At 39.3% G+C, this 17,449-nt stretch overlaps 2 protein-coding genes across 6 annotated transcripts in view; one reads left to right on the forward strand and one right to left on the reverse strand.

Annotated features, from left to right (window-relative positions):
- The window catches only part of msh4 (mutS homolog 4), a 49,886-nt gene extending 49,067 nt beyond the window's left edge, over positions 1-819 (forward strand). Inside the window, exon 20 of one of the 2 annotated variants that reach the window (XM_057859964.1) lies at positions 356-819. In XM_057859964.1, the coding sequence (XP_057715947.1) occupies positions 356-541 (186 nt within the window). In that variant the 3' untranslated portion in view covers positions 542-819. Of the gene's footprint in view, positions 1-100 lie in introns of both variants that reach the window. The other variant, XM_057859965.1, reaches the window with a different exon arrangement.
- Positions 820-1,224: 405 nt separating this feature from the next.
- The window catches only part of LOC130931361 (serine/threonine-protein kinase Nek9), a 41,537-nt gene continuing 25,312 nt past the window's right edge, over positions 1,225-17,449 (reverse strand). The window contains exons 15-22 of one of the 4 annotated variants that reach the window (XM_057860103.1): positions 16,062-16,223; positions 15,816-15,983; positions 15,684-15,743; positions 10,463-10,650; positions 10,198-10,353; positions 8,431-8,535; positions 8,307-8,360; positions 1,225-6,017 (exon numbers count right to left, since the gene is read on the reverse strand). In XM_057860103.1, the coding sequence (XP_057716086.1) occupies positions 5,835-6,017; positions 8,307-8,360; positions 8,431-8,535; positions 10,198-10,353; positions 10,463-10,650; positions 15,684-15,743; positions 15,816-15,983; positions 16,062-16,223 (1,076 nt within the window). In that variant the 3' untranslated portion in view covers positions 1,225-5,834. Of the gene's footprint in view, positions 6,018-8,306; positions 8,361-8,430; positions 8,536-10,015; positions 10,134-10,197; positions 10,354-10,462; positions 10,651-15,683; positions 15,744-15,815; positions 15,984-16,061; positions 16,224-17,449 lie in introns of those variants that run through there. The other 3 variants (XM_057860102.1, XM_057860101.1, XM_057860104.1) reach the window with 3 other exon arrangements.

The following is a 17,449-nucleotide window of genomic DNA, read 5'->3' on the forward strand; positions in this document are numbered from 1 at the left end:
TACAGGTCACTTTCTGTATATTTTGGATCATTTCATGTTGATTTCAGGGCTAAATTAGGTTACTTCCTGTTGATTTGGTGTCACTTCCTGTTTTTTTCAGGGCATTTTTAGGGCACTGCCCAGTTAACCTATTGGCTGCCATTGACTGCGCTCGACGTCCAATCCATTTTGACAGGATTGGAGGCCTGGTGCTGTGGAAGATTTTGTTTGTTGTTTTTAAACAGCGACACCATTTTAAAACGACCGACTCTTGGGAGAAGCATATCGATAACTGATATGTTGTCACATTTCTAGTAAAATGCTACTAATTCTTTCTGAAAAGAAATCAAATGTTTTTTGGGAAATTAATCCATAGGTCGAGCGTAAGAGCGATCCAGAAACAGAGAGGCAGCGTGCAACAAACCGCTTGGCAACACGTCTCCTACAAACTGCCAGAAACTCCAGACTTGACCCAGACAGCCTACGCATGTATCTTAAGGGCCTAAAGAAGACTTATGAGGAAGAGCTGGAGGCCATTGGGTTGCTGACACCTACAGACTAATCAAATCTTTAAGATGTAGGACTTATAGTTCAAGACCTGGCTGGTTTCTCATAGTTTGAGATGAGGAAGCATTTCTTTGCCTTTTGTTGGCTGCAAATGTTTGGAATTAGTTAAACATTAACTGTTACAACCTGTTCACAACAAAAAGGAAAAATACCAATTAGAAATGTGAAAAAAATGTATAAGAAAGAATAAATTGGAGTATTACTATTATGTTCTCAGTTGTATTTATATACAGTATTCATCTGTACACAACATTTCATTGCGCTTTAAATAAATGTCACTTGCATTTTTGTTTCATCATTACATTGTGATATCTTTCCTTGTATCCTGCTAAAAGTTACCTATCTCCGTCAAAGCTGATCAAGTGGAAACATAGACAAAGAGCTTTTTCCGTTGAAAATTCTTGTGGAAAAAAATGCTTAAATGCCTGAATTTTTTATAGATATGGACATAAAACGGTCTCGATTCTTGGTTAAAAGCAAAAAAAAAAAAAAAAACAACCATGCAGGTAGCATTTATTTTACATAAATATTGCAAACTATGACCAGTGGCGGACTTGGCAATTTTAGGACCTAAGGCGAATATATCCAGGGGCCCTCTTCATGGGTCAGGGGTTAAAAAGGTGAGAAGGGTGTGGAGGAAGTATGTTCCGGTACACTAGAGCTGTCCTAAACGAAAAATTTTCTCCTGATTAGTTAGCCGACTAGTTTTACGATTAGTCGACTAATCTAATAATTTTCTTTTTTTACCAATGAAATTTTTGCTGATGCTTATTAATTCACAAAACCATTATGGAACACTTACATTCTTTATTAAAGTACAAATAATCATGTAAATAACAATAATTAATCACAAATAAACAATGAGGTTAAATGCTGATAGCATTTACTAGTGCAAAAGAATGGAAAGTAAACAGGTTCAGAACACTGACTTTGCCTTTCCAACATTATTCAAAACAATTCTTAAAAAAAAAAATTCTAGCATTATTATGATAGTATACTACTATATAGAATAGCAGTATAATAATTATAATTATTCATTGCCAATCATATTTGTTATAAAGAGTGTCATTTGAAAGCTATTCTTAGTGTAGAATCTGTATTCTGTAGTATTTACTCAATGTGTTATAATATTAATTCTGAAGTATGTGGGATTAACTCCAGAAATCGTTATTTATATGACGAACATGACGTGCTTTTATTTTGAAATGTTCACCGGAGGTACGTTCGCTAACCCGCTAACCGAAAGCTTTACACTCCGTAAAAAAAACATTCTTCGTCATTGCTTGTGATGTCACAAAGATTTAATTTTTTTTTGTTAGCAATTGCTGTTAACTAGCTGTTGAGTGTTATTTTATGACTGATTGGAACTGTACTGCATTGTTTCGCCACAGGGTGTGCTGTTGAGTATTTTATGATCGGTGTGAAGAAGAAGAAGAAAGTTAAAAGAGGCATTAGCGGCCTGTTCTCAAATTCTCCATCACTGCACTTTGGCTCTCATGGAAAGCACGTTTGCTCATGTGTTCGAAATAAATGATTGCCGACGTGCAAAGTAGCAAGTGACCTGTAAAAATAGCGTGCTTAGTGGCGTGAAAAACGCGGGAGAGTTAAGTGAAGCTAACGAACAGCTAAGCGGAGCTAAGCGATGCTAAACAGAGGTAAGCAAAGCTAAACGGTGCTAAACGAAGCTAAGCGACTGATACTCAGTCGGTTGTCGTGGAACAGTCCATTGTAGTCCGTGTGTGTGGGGGAGAGAATATAAATGCAACATTCAAATGGCTTTCTTTTTTGTTTTATTTTTTTGTTTGGTGTGCTGACATATTTGTGCATGACGAATAGTTTGGGGTGCTGCTGGCTCCGGTGGCCCAAGCTCTTGCTCGTTGGGGCAAGCGCAGCTGGTTGGGGGCCCCATTACTGGTTGGGGGCCTAAGGCGATCGCCTACTTCGCCTGAATAGTAGATCCGCCTATGACTAGTCAGTAAGGAAATTGGCGGCTGCCATAAGTAAACAAAGAGCTTTTTCCGTTGAAAATTCTTGTAAATAAATGCTTAAATCCCTGAATTCTTTATAGATATGGATGTATAACAGTCTCGATTCTTGGTTAAAAGCAAAAAAAAAAATCGGGCGGTTAGCATTTATTTAATACAAACATTGGGAACTTTGAGGCTAGTCAGTCAGGAAATTAGAGGCCGCCATATGTAAACAAAGAGCTTTTTCTGTCTCTTTCTTGTAAATAAGTGCGTAAATCCCTGAATTCTTTTTATACTAGTATATATGAACGTAAAACAGTCTCGATTCTTGGTTAAAAGCCAAAAAAAAAAAAAAAAAAGGCAGTTAGCATTTATTTTACGTAAATATGTCGAATGTGCTGCTAAAAATTCATGTGGATAAATGCTTAAATTCCTGAATTCTTCATAGATATGGATGTAAAACAGTCTCGAATCTTGGTTGAAAAACAAAAAATGTGAAGGTAGCATTTATTTTACGTAAACATTGCGAACTATGAGGCGAGTAAGAAAGGAAAGTAGCGGCCGCCATATGTAAACAGAGCTTTTTCCTTTGAAAATTCTTGTGAATAAATGCTTAAATCCCAGAATTCTTTATAGATATGGATGTAAAACAGTCTTGATTCTTGGTTAAAAGCAAAAAAAAAAAAAAGTGTAGTTAGCATTTATTTTACGTAAATATGTCGAATGTGCTGCTCGTTAAGTCACTGTGGCGGCCCTTTTAGTACAACAAAGAGCTTTTTGCATGGGAAATTCTTGTGCATAAATGCTTAAATTCTTTATAGATATGGATGTGAAATAGTCTCAAATCTTGGTTAAAAGCAAAAGAAACCATGCAAGTAGCATGTAATTTACGTAAAAATAGCAAAGTATAATGCCAATGCTGTAGCGACTAATTTCTCCCATTGATTTTTTTTCACGTTTCAAAATGCTTGCATGGTATGAAAAATATATTACCTAGAATCCTCGAACAAAGCACTCCTGTGACAATCCTGCGTGTTTGTATGCGGTACAGCTTTCGTACTTTTTCAACATAAATCCGGCGTTGAAACGCTGCATGTGTCGCTGCGACCGACTGCGAGTAACTGAAGCGGATTATGGGATGGCCCCTACTTGAAGGCGTGGTGCACTGAAGGTCGAATCTGACCCGTCCGTCATTATGAAGTCTATGGTGACAAATAGTAAAGAGCAAACGATTCTTTTCGTCAGCATTTGGCGATCTGAGATGAGGGGACGACAGCGGGGAGCTGACGGGATTTTTTCTTTATCAATACCAGTGTAAAAATGACATTTCAATACGATCATAACACTGATTTTGTATCAAAATTTAGTATTGTGTCATTGTTTTCGTTTCAGAGCAACAAATTTGACAACAAGCTATATACACTTTAGTTTTAACGATACATACCAAAAAAATAAATAAAAACACAACGGAGGTAAATATACTGCTCCAAAGAATAAAGGGAACACTAATATAACATGTTGTAGATCTGAATGAAATATTTTTTATTAAATACTTTCTTTCCATAGTTGAATGTGTTGACAACAAAGTCGCACATAAATTATCTATGAAAATCAAATGTAACAACCCATGAAGCTCTGGATTTGGAGTTATACTCAAAATGAAAGTGGAAAAACACACTACACTATCAGGGGGTGTCACTTTTGGAAACGGGGGGGGGGGGGGGGGGGGACTTAGCCACCAGGAGATGCACAGGATGTAAGTGAACCTAGCGTCCAAGCACAAAACTTCACAAACAGCTGACAATTACTGATAACATTTTCATTAGTATTATTGTTTTTGCTGTTGCAGTCTATTTTTTAAGTTTGGGGTCACTTAGAAATTTCCTCCTTTTTGAAAGAATAGCACAATTTTTCTTCAATGGAAATAACATTAAACTGATCAGAAAAACACTATACATTATTAATGTTGTAAATGACTTCTAGCTGGAAACATCCGGTTTTAATGTAATATCTACATAGTTTTGTAAGGAGGCCCATTTACAGCAAACATCACTTCAGTGTTCTAATGGTTCATTGCAAGTTGCCTTAGAAGGATAATAGATGATAAGAAAACCTTTTGCAATTATGTTGGCATAGCTCAAAACAGTTCAGGTGGTTAGAGAAGTTACCTTTGTGCGTTTGATTAAACTCTCAAAATGTCCAGAAAAAGACAACTTTCACGTGAAACTTAACGATCTGTTCTTAGCTCATTTGCCCCCAAAAACGTATAAATACGTTCTATTTTTAATTGTTTCAGTGTCCCAAAGATGTATTTATACATCTTTTATGCCCCCCCCCCCAAAAAGACATCTGATTCAATTTAGCTCCAAAGCACAAAGCTGAAAATCCATTTTAAAGCAATAAAACTGGCCACTGGAGGGCAGTAGCGCATTTGGTAAGACCCGCAACCCGTGTAGGACATTTGGGCAGAACACCGGCCCCCTATGGGAAGCCGTTGCTCAATGTCTGTAGGAGCTGTCTTGTCAACTGATAGTGAAGTCTAAGGCCTGACGACGCCAATGCACTTAAGGATGATCCATCTTTGATGTAATGTCATTTAAATAGGTCAAAATGAGGCTCAGTAATGTGTGTGGCCTCTGTGTGCCTGTATGACCTCCATGCTCCTAATTAGACGACAGAGGGTGTCCTGGGGGATCTCCTACCAGATGTGGACCAGGGAATCACTGAGCTCACGGACAGTCTGGGGAGGCTTTTTTTTCCTTCTTCCATGTCCCCTTAGGGGCTCCGTAATATTTTTTTTGAAGTAAAACCTTTGCCTACGATACCCCCCTCTGTAAATGACGTGTTCAATATTGAAACGCAAACACGTGTATTCTCTGACAAGTTCTGTTTCAGCTCATGCAATCTCCCTCCACAAATTTCAGCGCCACATGTTTTAACCGGGTTGGTTTAGCCTGACAAAGAACTGAAAACAAGCGAGCACAAAATCCCGACTGACGTCAGGACAAGTAAACAATGATCAGCAGAAAACAAAGGACTTCATATTCACATTGTGGACGGAATAACACTAAGGTTGTCTTGACGCCTTATGTTGAACCCAGCAAACGATTCAGTCTGTTGCGCAACATTTGCATGAGAACAATTGTGCGTAAGCACCAAAATAAAGATGCAACTTAGTGCTCTGTTAAATAATGTACATAATGACATACATGACACATGTTTAGGCGTGTGAGGCGGCCGTCACTACTGCGAGTGGGCTTCATATTCTCACATCACCTATGTATTCCTAAAACGCCATTAAATCACATCCCCTATCGGGTCTCACAAGCTGGAACCCGCAGGTCGGCCCCCGCGCGACGCCAATCCGGACGCTCGTCCTGCTGCTCCGTTATCCGTCACGTGACCGTCGCAGTGGTTGCCGTTACTGTCACATCTGGCTTCCAGTAGTGACAACCGGTTGAATGCTGCCAACAATCTCTCGTTTTCTTTTCGCTGATCACTGACCTACGACAGTGGTGGGAAGTGACAAAGAAAAACAGTCAGTTTCTGGCATTTATGCCTAGTTGCTAGCCTTGCCAGCAAGACGGTACTTCCTGACCAGTGTTGTCACACATTACTTGAAAATTTACTTTATGATTACGCCTAAAAAAAAGTCATCTAGTTACTTTACCGATTACTTTAGTACCGTATTGGCCCGTGATAGGGGAAAATATTACATTATGCTTTTGTGATGTATGATTGCTTCTGTGACATAGATTGTAACAACTTCTATTGTTTTTCACCTTGTTCCCATAGTTAGGAGACGCGCTTGAGAATCTCACGAGATAACTTGTTTTGACACGCCTGGGTCCCATAGAGATAACTTGTTTTGCACCCATAATATTTACCATTTGTTGGCATCTGTTGCAGCATAGCTCATTTGTCCCATGTGAAAAGCCCTTTTTCAAGGGGGCTGAACCAAAGTAGCTTAAATGTTTTTGATTGGATGGGGCCGCGCCGCTTGGGGGCGGAAGTTGGCCTCTCCGCCTCCGTGGGGTGCGTCCTTACAAAACCGGACATTTCCGGGCGACCAGTGAAGTCTGCCAGCGGGTCACGTACGGATCGCCTGGCTTTTGTCCTTTTGACACTTTACTGGAGTGTTGTTGGCTTCCCACTCGTTTGTCACGGGAAGCAATTTTCATTTGTAAGGGACAACTAGTTGTGCTGTAACATAATGCGGGGATTCTGATATTGACAAACTCAAATCTAGCATCACGTTACCATTTGTTTGCTTGTTTTTGATATCTGTTTGCTTGCTTTTGTGGGATTGTAATCAATAAATCTCATTTATTCTGCATTTTCTAATCAATAAACATCGTCTATTGAGCAGAAGTGTGCCTGTTACTGATTCACCGCGAACCTGGAAATTTCGGAAAACACCCCGAATATAAGACAGCCCTGATCATAAGACGACCCCCTTTTTCAAGACTCAAGTTTGAAAAAAAGACTTTCTGAACACCAAATTAATTTTTATACAGAAAATAATTACAGTACATCCGAAACAAATGATTATAACAATATATTTAAGAGAAAAAGCATGTCAATTTGCCTCATTCAAATCTTAATATCTGAACATTTAAATATGTAAACTAAAGTGCAATCACATTCGTAAATGAATGGCTTCTGGTTTTTGAAATGTAAATAAACCAATCTATTGTGATAAAACAACAAAATTGCAACAATTGCATTAACCATCAACGTGAGGTCTAACTGTAACTGTAGTCTTGAAACAAATCTGAATAAGGAAAAACATTGCAATAAAATAATTCAAACTGGTTAAACTTGAGAGTAGCTGGGATCTGTTATGACAGAACATTACTCCTCAAGTTCAGCATTCGCTTCAATATAATGTCTAGACCCGAATATAAGAAGACTCCCACTTTCTCGGTCTTATTTCAATGCAAATAAACACAGTCTTTTATTCGGGTCCATACGGTAGTCGATGGAGTGACTTTACACTCAATTAGACTTACAAAACATCCTAAAGATGCTAAATGAACACGTCACCTCACGGCATACATGTGTAACACGAATATGATGTAAACAATGCTCGCCGACTTCGTGAGAACGAGCAGGAGCAATGACAACCCGTTGTCGCAACGGCAAAGCTACGAAACGGCCGCGCATGTAGTGGCTCAAACCTATAGCTGGAACTCTCAAGAATGAAGGAAACATACTCACATTCATTCAGGGACGCACACAGATCAACATTCCCTCACACATCTCAACAGGTGGCTGCACTCGGCTCGAATGTGCACGCGCGCTGGCACACAACTTTCTCAGTCCCAAAACACTTAGCGCGTGTGACTCGAGACCAAAACAGGAAGTAACTATGTTACCATGGAAACGAACATGTAGTGGGAACCTAACATTTTTTATTCGTGCATGACTACAATGTTCTTCATTCTACATACATTATGAGGTAATAACACAATAGGAACGCACAGAAACTAAGGAAACTAACTTTAATCAGTTTACTGGTTTGGCAAAATGACCGCCTTAGATTGCTCGTTCCTGAAAGAAAGTAATCCGATTACAATAACGCGTTACTTAGTAACTGACCGTGACTGACCGTGCAGTACCCCCGCCCCCAGATCTTGGGGCAAAAAACAATGAGCACCCCTTGCCTAAGTTGATAAGTTATTTCATTCACCATCATCCACTTAATTATTATATCTATTTTCGCATGACCAGCCTACTCTACAGTATGGACACGTCACCCATTAAGCACGATTATAAAGGCTTTTGCCTCACCTGCTTCTCAAGCATCTGGATTCTCATCTCTTGCTGAGTAACCATCTCTCGCAACTATGAAAGAAAGAAGGTGTTTACAAGGTGACCTCGTTGGCTAGCATGTGTAGCATGGCCGCTACATTACCTCCGCCACTTGGCTACTCGCTCGACAGCACGTGATAGAGTCCACTTGGCTAAAGACGCCATCCTCCCCTGGGCCGTTGAGTTTGTCATCACTCATACGCGTAGCCTGTATGAAGACAACCAAGAGGGTTCACCTTTACATCGCAATCAGTGTTGTTTTCGACAAAACAATGACGATAACGAAAATATTTCGTCGACGAACAATTTTTTCACGATGACGAGCTAAAAACGTGGCTTAGGATACTAGAACATTACAAGACAAATACCAGTTTTCATCTGACAAGACGAAAATGCGACATCGTTTCTGTCATATGTTCACAATGCATGACATTTTCAAATTGTACATGGAGTACGTCAGCTTGCATTGTGGCAGTTTGGGTCGTGTCACTCTTGTGACATGTGCTGGCGCCTCTCCCTCACCAGAGTTGTATCTAAAGCTAACCTGCGCGCCATCTTGCTTGTCATTAGGAAATGGAAGAAGCTTAACTTGAAGGTCAATCTCAATCGGAGTGGAGCCCTATGTAAGACATCACCTTGTGGGGTCTCAGTGATCCAAAAAGGGTGAGGAATCAGCCCAAAACTGCACGTTACGTAAGTTGGTCAATAACCTAAAAAGTAGTAGTACTAAGGTTACTGTTGGTACTACATGAAGACGTCATGGGAAGGTTCCCCCTTATAAAGCAGCACATGTCAAGGCCCGTTTTAAGTTTGCTTATGACCATTTGGATGATGCAGAGAAGTCATGGAAGCAAGTTTTGTGGTCAGATGAGAGCAAAATAGAACTTTTTGGTCATAATTACACTAACTGTGCTTGGAGGAAGAAGAATGATGAGTACTATCCCAAGAACACCATGCCTACTGTGAAGCATGGGGGTAGTGGCATCTGGCTTTGGGTTTTTTTCTGCGCATAGGACAGGATGAGTGCACTGTATTAAAGAGAGGATGACTGGGGTATTGTGATATTTTGGGGGTAAAACGTCCTTCCCTCAGTCAGAGAATTGAAGCTGTGCCTTCCAACAAGATAAAAAACACACAGCCAGGAAACCAAGGAGTGGCTCCGTAAGAAGCATATCAAGGTTTTAGCATGGCCTAGCCAGTCTCCAGGCCGAAAACCAATACAGCGACAGCCCAGAAACCTGACCTAGAAACCTGATCTAGAGAAGATCTGTATGGAGGCGCGTGCCAAAATCCCTCCTGCAATGTGTGCAAACCTGATGAAAAACTACAGGAAACGTTTGACCTTTGTAATTGCTAACAAACTGCGACTGTATCAAATATTAACATTAGTTTTTTTCAGGTGTTCAAATACTTATTTGCGGCTGTATCACAAAAATAATTTTTAAAAATCATACATTGTGATTTTCAGGATTTTTCTTTTTAGATTATATCTCTCACAGTGGACATGGACATACGAATAACATTTCAGATCCCTCCATGATTTCTAAGAGGGAGAATTTGCAAAATAGCAGGGTGTTCAAATACTTATATTCACTGTATCGGTATGGGACTTTGGAGTTGAACTACCTCAGGATATCGGTTATAGTCATTCTCGGACAACCTTACTTAACACATTTGGTTGATCAATTCTTTATTTCATTCTGGAATCAGGGTGTAAGATACGAAAAAGTTAAAGAGCTGTGACTGAATAGTTTTCAGAGGCCTGGCAAGCTCGTATAAACAATCTTGCCATCATCGATATCGCTCCTAAAGTAGGAGAAAACGAGATTCAACAACCAAGAAAAGTTAAGAACATGTAGACGAATATTACCGATAGATCATGCTCACTGCTGACAGCTGCCGCAACAGCCTTAAGCTCCTTTAGCTCGTTATATGGGAGAGTGGTGCTTTCGGAAAAAGACTGTAGTTGATCAGGAGGAAGCTCAGACTCATCTGGCATTGGGATAAATTCAGCATCCTCCAGCTCCTGTATGGGCACAATTAGCAAGAGATGCTCGATATTTTATTCTCTGATAAAAACAAGTTTGTCAGAAATCCACTCAGATTTAGTAGATCCTTTTCGATAATAAACTAACCTTTCTAAGCCAGAGAGGACATGAACTGTTCCCGGTCTGGTTTGCCATCGACATCATGGGTGTCTCTAAGTTGCAAGCGTCAAGATCTACCTCCGCTGTACCACCAAGGCCCCTGTCTCGACACTCCGTCTCTGAATCTGGCTCCATTTCCAGATCCACTGTGGCTATAGAACTGTCCTGGCTAATCCCTATAATTGACACAGAAATCAACACGTATTCGATGTCAAGTTCATTTTCTAATTCTTCCTTTTGTAAGACTAGCCACTAGGTGGTGCAAAATCACAATTAACGTCACTTTCGTCACCCACGTGCCGTTGGTTGGTCTCGTTTGAAAGTGCGGAAGTTGACGTCCACGCTCGTTTTTACTTGAAGTAAATAGACCCAGTAAAACGGGAGATAATGTCATTTGACTTTTATTCCCCTCATAAATAAAGATTAAAACGCTGCATGGTACGTGTTTACGTCCATATTTTCACATTTTCTTTTCCTTTATCAAAACGGAAAGCAACACAAAAACTACATATCCCAGGAGCCATTTTGAAGTCACAAAGGAAGGACTGAAGAAATCTGACCTTTCAGCCAAATTGCCAGAATCTCGTCAGCCGAACCGCTGGAAACGTGCTAGCGCAATTACCTCCCCTTGTACTGACTCAATTTTAAAAGCTTGAAAAAGGCTTAAAAAAATCAAGTTGACAATTTATTCCAAGTCAACAGCAATCAGACAGCAAGGCAAAACAGTAAATAGACCCAGACAAGGAGGAAAACTGGCTCCAGGGTCACTATAAAACAACTTAACTAGTGCTGTCAAATTTATCGCGTTAATGGGCAGTATTATGGGCAGTAATTAGTTTTTTAAATTAATCACGTTAAAATATTTGACACAATTAACGCATGCACGGGATGACCCGTTCATGCATTGCCTCAAACAGTTTATAATGACGGCGTTTTAGCACACTGAGAGCAAAAAGGCAGAGAAATGCGAGTAGACACAGGCGTTAATTGGACCGCGCCTTTCAGTGGCTTAAGCTTTGGCAGCTCCTTCACAACAGATATAAGTACTGTGGCGAACGACGTGGTGAAGAATGACAGGAAATGATCTTTTTCTTAACACGCTTAATTGAACACAACGAAGATCATACTGTATACCATTCACAGCCACCACTGACAGTCATGGTTGCCCATCTTCCCATCATGCATTTGGGCGGAACAGTTAAGTCGCTACAGCATCATGTAGTGAAAGCACAACAAATATCCCCATCTCTCACTGGAGACTTTCTTAACAAACTTAAACACAACGCTGAACATACTGTATACCATTTGCAGCCACCACTGACAGTCATGGTTGCCCAACTTCCCACCATGCATTTGGGCGGAACAGTTAAGTTGCTACCGTATCATTTAGTGAAAGCACAACAAAAATAATATTCCTATCTCTCAAAAAAATAATGTTCACAAAAAGGAAAGCGCTCAATGCAAAGAGAACTGGCATTCCCAATTAATATAGCTATGCAAAATGAACATAAAACTTACTCAGACTTTGACTTGGCTAGGTCTCTAATTAATTTAAAACTCGCCATTGACACCTAGTGATATATTTCAAAACACTGTGGAAGAATGACAGGGAGCCCATGTGATGTCCCATTCGGCGACGTCAACAATGGCGAGCTATTAGTTTATTTTTTGATTGAAAATTTTACAAATTTTATTAAAACGAAAACATTAAGAGGGGTTTTAATATAAAATTACTATAACTTGTACTCAAATTTATCTATTAAGAACTACAAGTCTTTCTATCAGTGGATCCCTTTAACAGAGAGAATGTTCATAATGTTAATGCCATCTTGTGGATTTATTGTTATATTAAACAAATACAGTACTTTTGTACAGTATGTTGAATGTTTATGTCCGTCTTGTGTCTTATCTTTCCATTCCAACAATAATTTACAGAAAAATATGGCATATTTTAGAGATGGTTTGAATTCCGATTAATTACGATTAATTAATTTTTAAGCTGTGATTAACTGGATTAAAAATTTTAATCGTTTGACAGCCCTAAACTTAAAAGATTCCCAAGAAAAATGACAACAATTAGTCAAACATTCAATCTTTCAAAGGCTCTGGTGAGACGGGCTGTGGTCCAGAAGAAGGGTGTGTTTGAGTGTTGTTTAGGGTTATTCTCTGCTGTGGGATGGGAGGGAGTTTCAGGCATTACTGTTGTCAGGGCAACAAGAGTTGAGGATTTTGCCATCCTTATAGCCACGTGAGTGCTGAGTGTTCACTTCTTGGTCGCTGGTCCCTCCGTATCAGATGTTCCTTGTGGTAGACAAGATGTCCCGCCATTTGTTCTGGCTGTCCAGAAGAGCTGATTGCGGGATTTGGCGGTGCAGACATGCCTATCATTTGTTTGTCAATGTCAATCTCGCTCAGTCAGCTTCATGACACACACGTTGGGCTTCCATGGTCAAAAGGCGTCCTGTATCTCTTATGCCCTTATCTGCCCATTGTCTGGCACTGCAATTTCCAATCATTCCGAATCCATAATATCAAATATATTCAGCTTGTTTTTCTTAAACTATGATATAAATGCTATTTATTTTATATTGGGTGTGTTAGAGTAATACAAACAGTCAAACAGTAAATATGGGAAAGGATACCATTCAAAATTTTGAATATATTGCCGAGCGAAGCGTCACCTAACGAGAGGGAGGTGAGGTAGTGAGCATGAGGAATTAATCGAAAACTAAATGCAGCACACGCAGTTGGATTATTTCAACTCAAAGAAGAGGATGTGCCAGATTTGTCGTCATTTTCTTCGGATGAGTCGTCGAGTGAGAAGAGTGACAGCAGTGTGCACAGGGCGGAGGGAGGACCGACACCCCCTGGAAGTGTGGGCTGTGTGACGTAGCCCCATGTCTTGTTCCAGGACGAAACTGAGTGGTATGCCTGAAAATACTATTGACCTGAACTGGTTTATTGTAAGTATTTTAATATTATTTTTATTTTTTTCACAATCAGCCTTTTCAATTTGTATATAGATGTGTGTGTTCGAGTGTTGATTGTATGAATATACTTTTTATAAGGTGATGTTTGTAATACCTAACCCAGGGATTCTCAATTTCTGTTATGCGCCCCGCCCCCACAAGAAAGACGTAATGTTTCATGCCCCCAACTCTATGCCGCCACTGTAAATAGTATCATTCGACTATAATTATTTTTATTATAAGTACACCTTTGCATAACATGTCATTTTTTGTATTAAAGAAAAAAATATAGATCAACTTCTAATACAGTTTAACTTAATTAACATTTTATGTTTTGTTTTCAACAGAAAAAACCTAAAGCACTTCAATTCGCCTGAATTAAAAAAATACAAAAATAAAACAATTTAAAAAAACAGAAGAAAAAGAAAGAAAGAAGTCACATCCAAACTGTAAAAATACACTCAAGGTACATGTTTTGACCATTTGATACTGAAAAATAAAATGTAATAAGATCAATTAATGATAATAAATAAATGTGAATAAAATAAATAAATATAAATAAATGTGCACATGAATAAATAACAAATGTGAATGCACATGTGAAACTTAAGGGGTTCGGAACCTTTAGCAAGGTTAAGAACCACTGATCTAAACTGTTGACAACGCAAAAGTGAGCATTCACATTCGCATTAGGCTAATGTTAACGGCGAGTGTCCTCTTAAACTCTCGGACAACTTTTTGGACATACGGTTCCTGGCGTCCAGGTGGGTATAATTTATTGAAAATAATGTGTTTTCCTGCTGAGTATGTATCATCACCAAGTTGATGATGGATTTGTAGATGCTGTAACATGTGCTTGTCTGTCAATGTTCATTCGAAATAGTTGGAAATAGTGCTGCAACGATTAATCGATTAACTTGAGTATTCGATTAGAAAAAAATATTCGAATTAAATTTTGTTGACTCGAGTATTCGTTCAGTTAAATTAGGGTTTGAATGGTTTATTTCGAAATTGTTGCATTTAGTTTTATTGATTAGGCTGGATACACTGCCCTCTGGTCTGCCTCTTTTCACATGGCTGAATCCAACCGGTCCCTGTTAAGACCAACGTAAGTTAAGTTTTTGTTTGAGCTAATATTTTTTAATGCATTCGTAAATCGTAATTTAGTTTATAGGCATATTTTTCCATTTTTTGTGGGAATATGTGTCTGAACCATTTGTTTAGAGCATTGTAAAAAAAAAAAAAACTTTAGTATTTTGTAGCATTTAAGCTAGCGGACTTTTTCTATGTAAGTTAGCCAATTGTTCTTTTGTTTTACATAGATCCTCGTTTTTTAAAATAAACTTATACCGTTTGGGGCTCAGCTATGGTATTTTAATTTTACATGTTCCTTATCCGATTACTCGATTATTCGAACTAACTAGTCCATCGATTAATCGACTACTAAAATATTCGATAGCTGCAGCCCTAGTTGGAAACGTATCTATTCATTTTTCGAGTATATATTTTTTAAATTATTTAGACGAAAATATTACGTCAACTAAAACTAGACGAAATTGGTCTTGAGTTTAGGTCAACAAAAACTAGATGAAGACAATCATATTTTGAGATAACTTAAATATGACTAGGAAGTATTATCGTTCAAGAGACTAAGACTAAAATTAAAACGGCTGCCAAAAACAACACTGCTGTAAACGGCTATATATCGGCCAATGGCCGATCTTGAAAGAAGTCTCTGAAATAATACAAAGAGTTTCTGTGGACTGCCTTATCTGATTTTACTCCCTCTCGTACCAGCTACGGCTAAGTTCCCAAGTTCGTAACTCAAGATGTTTTTCTGTGGAAAATCCCCAGGTTGGGCTGTAATAAGTTTCACTTCTGTTTCACAGTAAGCATCCTTAGGTAACGCCCTTTCAATAGTATAAATGAACTTGGCTCCCTTTGTCTCACTGTACTTCTGCGTGATCACAGCACTTGACTGGATCACACCATTTGTACCCTTGATATATATCTTGTTTATAAAGACTTCGAAGCAGGCAATCCTTGGCTGGGTTTGATTTTTTCTCTTTCTTATTTGAGCTATTGATTGCTCCCTTTCTTGGGGTTCAAAATTGAACTTCCCTGACAAAGTTCATATATCGGCCAGATATATCGGATGAACAATATATTGGTCGACCTTTAATGTAATTCTCAAACACAAAGTTAATACGAAAACTGAGGGAACAAGAAAAACAATGTACCGCTACCAATGGACAATCCGCTGCTGTTGGAGCGAATGGTCTTGGAGTTGAGGACTTTTTCTGCAAATGGACGAGACAGTCAGACAGGCAGCTACGATAATATCATTGAGGTGAGCGATTGAAATGACTAACCCATGATGATAATCGTATGCCAGCCGCGACAAGAAAGGTCTGGCACATGGTGGAGCGATCCAAAAATGGGCCTCGGCATGGCCGGACAAACCTCCGAACCAAATCCCTTATCGGCAGGCATTCCGAGTCGCCCGTTTCCCACGTTTCCCCAAGCAAAGATCTGATTGTCTGCGAGAAAAGGAAGGAACTGTTCATACACTTCACGCCACTAACAGTGAAATGCAACATTTACCTGCGTGTGCTTACCTTCCGTGGCGGCGATCGTGAAGCCGTCGCCGCAGGAAACTTTGGTGACTATCTTCCCCCCGAACGGTCCGACCAGGACTTGCACGCCTTGGTGTTTTTTAAAGTCTTTGACGCCTAGTTGCCCATACTTGTTGCATCCGAAAGTGAGGAGGCGACCACGCGCTGTGAATGAATGGATTTAATGTTGAGGATTCAGCAACCGAGGAATTATTTCTAGTTAGGACTTAATGAAGAGCTGGGAGATATGGCGCTAAAAATGACTACTCTATCTGCAATGAAATCCTAAGGAACAAGAGCAGTGGTTCTTGAGCTTGCTCAAGGTACCGAACCCCACCAATTGCACATGCGCATTCACCGAACCCTTGGAAATTTAATTTTAATTTAATATTTTGGCCTAATATGGTCATTCATGTAATAGGTTATACAGTACAGTATAATAATACCAGTTCATATAGATGGGATCAGACATTTTACGCAGTTACTTGTTATTACTCTTACTAGAGTATTCTTTTTTACCAAATACTCTTTTAATATTAAGTCATTTTTTGGGATTTCTACTTATTATTGAGTCATTTTATTTTGCAGTAACACTACCTTTTTTTTCCTTCCGTTTTCTTGTAAAACCTGCCCTGTTCAGCTGGTTTGACACGGAGAACTGGAATCTGAGAGTCCTTATGGTCTGAACAGTTTTAACGTATCACATGGGAGTATGATATACTCCCGTTGTGATTATTCATTGTGTTTCGTTTATTAGGAGAGAGCAGTGAGAGGTTATGGGGGGGGACAGAAAGGAAAATAGTATAGGAGAGACAGAAGAGGATAAGAACATACAACAAGAAATACATTGAAGGCCTACACTACCTATGAATATAGTGGTGCTATCGTTAGCTAATTTTCTTTCCTGTAGACAATATGTGGAGGGCTGAGGAGAAAGAGTGGGTGGGGGGGGGGGGGTGAGTCAAAAAGAGATGTGATAAATTAGAGTGGAGCGCATACAAATCAGCAATGTGAATTGTGAGGGGTAGAACTCAGTAAGATGTGAACCACGCGTACGTGTGGTTATGCTGACATCCTATTCTATGCTGCCTGATCGCCAATTCTGGCACCGACATTCTCTCTACTTGAGTGTGTCTAATTGCACCGAGAAACGCGTGAATCCCATCAGACGTGCGATAGTTCTGCAGACAAGTGGAAATGCTGCGCGGGGGCAACCACAGTTTTAACAATAAAGCATTTAACACAAAACAATTGGTATTTAATCGTTCATCTGGTCTGATCAATATGTAAATTTAGTACATTGATTTCACCTACAATACTTTTGGACTTTTTGGATACTTATTTTGGGGTACTTAAAGGGTTAATTCCGACTTACGCGGAAATTTGGGTTA

This window comes from Corythoichthys intestinalis, chromosome 15 (genome assembly GCF_030265065.1).
Source record: "Corythoichthys intestinalis isolate RoL2023-P3 chromosome 15, ASM3026506v1, whole genome shotgun sequence".
Lineage (NCBI taxonomy): Eukaryota > Metazoa > Chordata > Actinopteri > Syngnathiformes > Syngnathidae > Corythoichthys > Corythoichthys intestinalis.